Below are 601 nucleotides of genomic sequence, written 5' to 3' on the forward strand. Positions count from 1 at the left end.
ATTACGTTTACTTATTTGTTTATGATGAAGATCATGTCACTTTCTTGCACACAAACTTTTTATTCTAAAATAATTTCATTTATATTTAGGGAAATACCTGATCTTTTTCCTCTTCAAGAATTAGCCCATCATTGCTTGCAAACAAATTACTGAAGCATTCCGTCCCATAAAACAAAAACCAACATTACTTTCGCTATCTAAACGGACGGAACAAGCACTCTATCATGTCCGTGACCCAAATAACCTTCCCGGCTAATTCCATGAGAAAAACATCAGTCTGTGGTATTCAGGGTTGTACCGAGGCCGGAGGGACTTACTGTGCGCGTTCCCTCAATCTTTTCTGGTTGTCTGCCAAAGGTGAACTCCTTTTTCCCAGAAAAGATTTCATAAATGCCTTTACCATTGAAGACTGCAATTCTTGGCTGGAACTGCTGCAATTTTGACAATAATATCTGTCCACCTGTAGTATATTATTAGGGAGAGAGAGAGAAAGAGTAATAATTAATTACTGATTCCATACAAATAAAACAAATAAATAAATCATTTGAATATCCATAACCTGAGTAAAATTTCAAGATGAATGAAATAAACAATTCTCCCT

The 601-nt window shown here is 35.4% G+C and overlaps 1 protein-coding gene across 1 annotated transcript in view; it reads right to left on the reverse strand.

Annotated features, from left to right (window-relative positions):
• The window catches only part of LOC119588739 (trithorax group protein osa-like), a gene marked incomplete at its 5' end in the record, with an annotated part of 6,162 nt that overhangs the window by 5,230 nt on the left and 331 nt on the right, over positions 1–601 (reverse strand). The window contains 1 exon segment of the mRNA XM_037937380.1: positions 318–460. Within this exon segment, the coding sequence (XP_037793308.1) occupies positions 318–460 (143 nt within the window).

The sequence above is a fragment of the Penaeus monodon genome, chromosome 24 (assembly GCF_015228065.2).
Source record: "Penaeus monodon isolate SGIC_2016 chromosome 24, NSTDA_Pmon_1, whole genome shotgun sequence".
NCBI lineage: Eukaryota > Metazoa > Arthropoda > Malacostraca > Decapoda > Penaeidae > Penaeus > Penaeus monodon.